Genomic DNA, 1,783 nt, shown 5'->3' on the forward strand with positions numbered 1-1,783 from the left:
TATATTTTAATTTAATATATGTTCGATTAAAACTGGCTAGAAAAAGTATCATATTCAAGATATGAAAACTATGAATTTCATACAGAATGATATTTAATATTGTACGTTCCTTGCTTAAAACTTATATTCTCACTTTCCTGATCCATTAATATTATATTTCTTATATAGTCATCATTATTTCTGTAATCATGAGTTAATTTTCCTTTTTTAGAATTAATCAATTGTCTAAATGGGTTAAACTCTTAGAAAAAAATATATAGGTATATAAGTAATTAATTCATAGTGCTCAACCATAATATATAATGATGTAAATCAATTTTATGCTATCTATATTATATTTAAAATAGAAAACTAATTTCTTTAACCTTATATAGTCCCCCCAATAAGGGAATTAATCCAACCGTTGTTCCTATAAGTGCTGTTGTCATAGTATTAGTTTTTTCGCATTGAGAAAATCTTTTAAAATTATTCAAACATTCAATAGATTTCCCATATAATGTATTATAAAGTTCTACATATTTTGTTTTAAATTTTTTTAGTTGTTTACAAAATTTATTATCTTTACCACTTCACCTATAACTACCTTTTATATGATCACTACAACATTTAGTAGAGTGTTTTAATAATAAATCCAATTTATCACGTTGGCTTTTACTTAGAATATCATTGAGTTTTTCATAGTTCTCATGTAAAACATATAAAAGATTCATTTTTTTTTTACTCCACTTCCCTAATATTATATATAAAAGGTGGCGGAAAATTAACTAAAAACTTATACGTACAATGATGGCTGAATACCTCGGAAAAATCTTTAGCATAAATAGCTTCATTAAGTTCACTTTTATTTGTGTTAGAATTTAATCAGTAATTTAAAAAATACCAATCTTTTTTATAGTCGTAATGGCTTTCATTTTTAACATTGGCTAATGATTTTTATAGTTTTATAAACAGTTTACATATATTCATTCCCACTTTGATATGACTAGGAGTGTACATTTGTGTAAAACTATTGCAATCATCCAGATTATCTAAGGGATTGGTATCAAACTTTACTTTCCCTTCATTTTTTACTTAGGTACGTATATTGTCAAAAAAATCATAATAAAAATTAAAAAATAAATGATAATTTATTAACAGAAAGAGGGATAGTTATACACATATATTTTATAACATATAGTTATTTATATAATATATAATATATAAAGAATATACAATTAATATATTTTTTTTACTAAATCAAATGAAAACATACATTGTCAACCTCAATTCTGGAAGAGCACGGCATTTTACTCAAGTTATTCTTTTTAAATTAAAATATAAAACAGGTTGACACATAAATATATTTATTGAATAATCTAGATATATAAACTATTGATATAAAAATCTTTAATTTTATTTATATATAATTTTTGCATATTGTCTTTTATGAGAAATGACAATAAAATATCATCGAAAAAATTTATTTCAGTAATAAGAAGATGAAAGTAACAAGAATGAATTTAGTATAATCTTAATATAAAATAAATATATAAACTAAAAAATATGTAAGAATTATGACGATAACGAAAATGATAATTTTGTAAAAAATATTGTTAATTAGTAATATATTTATCTATTGTTATACAATATGGAAGAAAAAATAAAATGTAATTTGGAAACAATTAACTTTTTATTTTTATGGAAGCAGCAACATATATATCGTGCCTTTATAGTACCATTAGATAAGGCAATAAATATTAAGTTAAAAAAAAATTAATAATAATTAAAAAATATATGATTAAAT

General features: G+C 21.6%; 1 protein-coding gene across 1 annotated transcript; it reads right to left on the reverse strand.

Moving 5' to 3' along the window:
• Positions 1-77: 77 nt before the first annotated feature.
• PCYB_005060 (CYIR protein) lies at positions 78-567 on the reverse strand (the record flags this gene model as incomplete). The annotated part of the gene is made up of 2 exons (XM_004227927.1): positions 78-241; positions 353-567. Coding segments are annotated over 2 exons (378 nt in total), but the record flags the coding sequence as incomplete, so codon positions are not given.
• Positions 568-1,783: the final 1,216 nt, after the last annotated feature.

This window comes from Plasmodium cynomolgi (genome assembly GCF_000321355.1).
Source record: "Plasmodium cynomolgi strain B DNA, scaffold: 0652, whole genome shotgun sequence".
NCBI classification, from domain to species: domain Eukaryota; phylum Apicomplexa; class Aconoidasida; order Haemosporida; family Plasmodiidae; genus Plasmodium; species Plasmodium cynomolgi.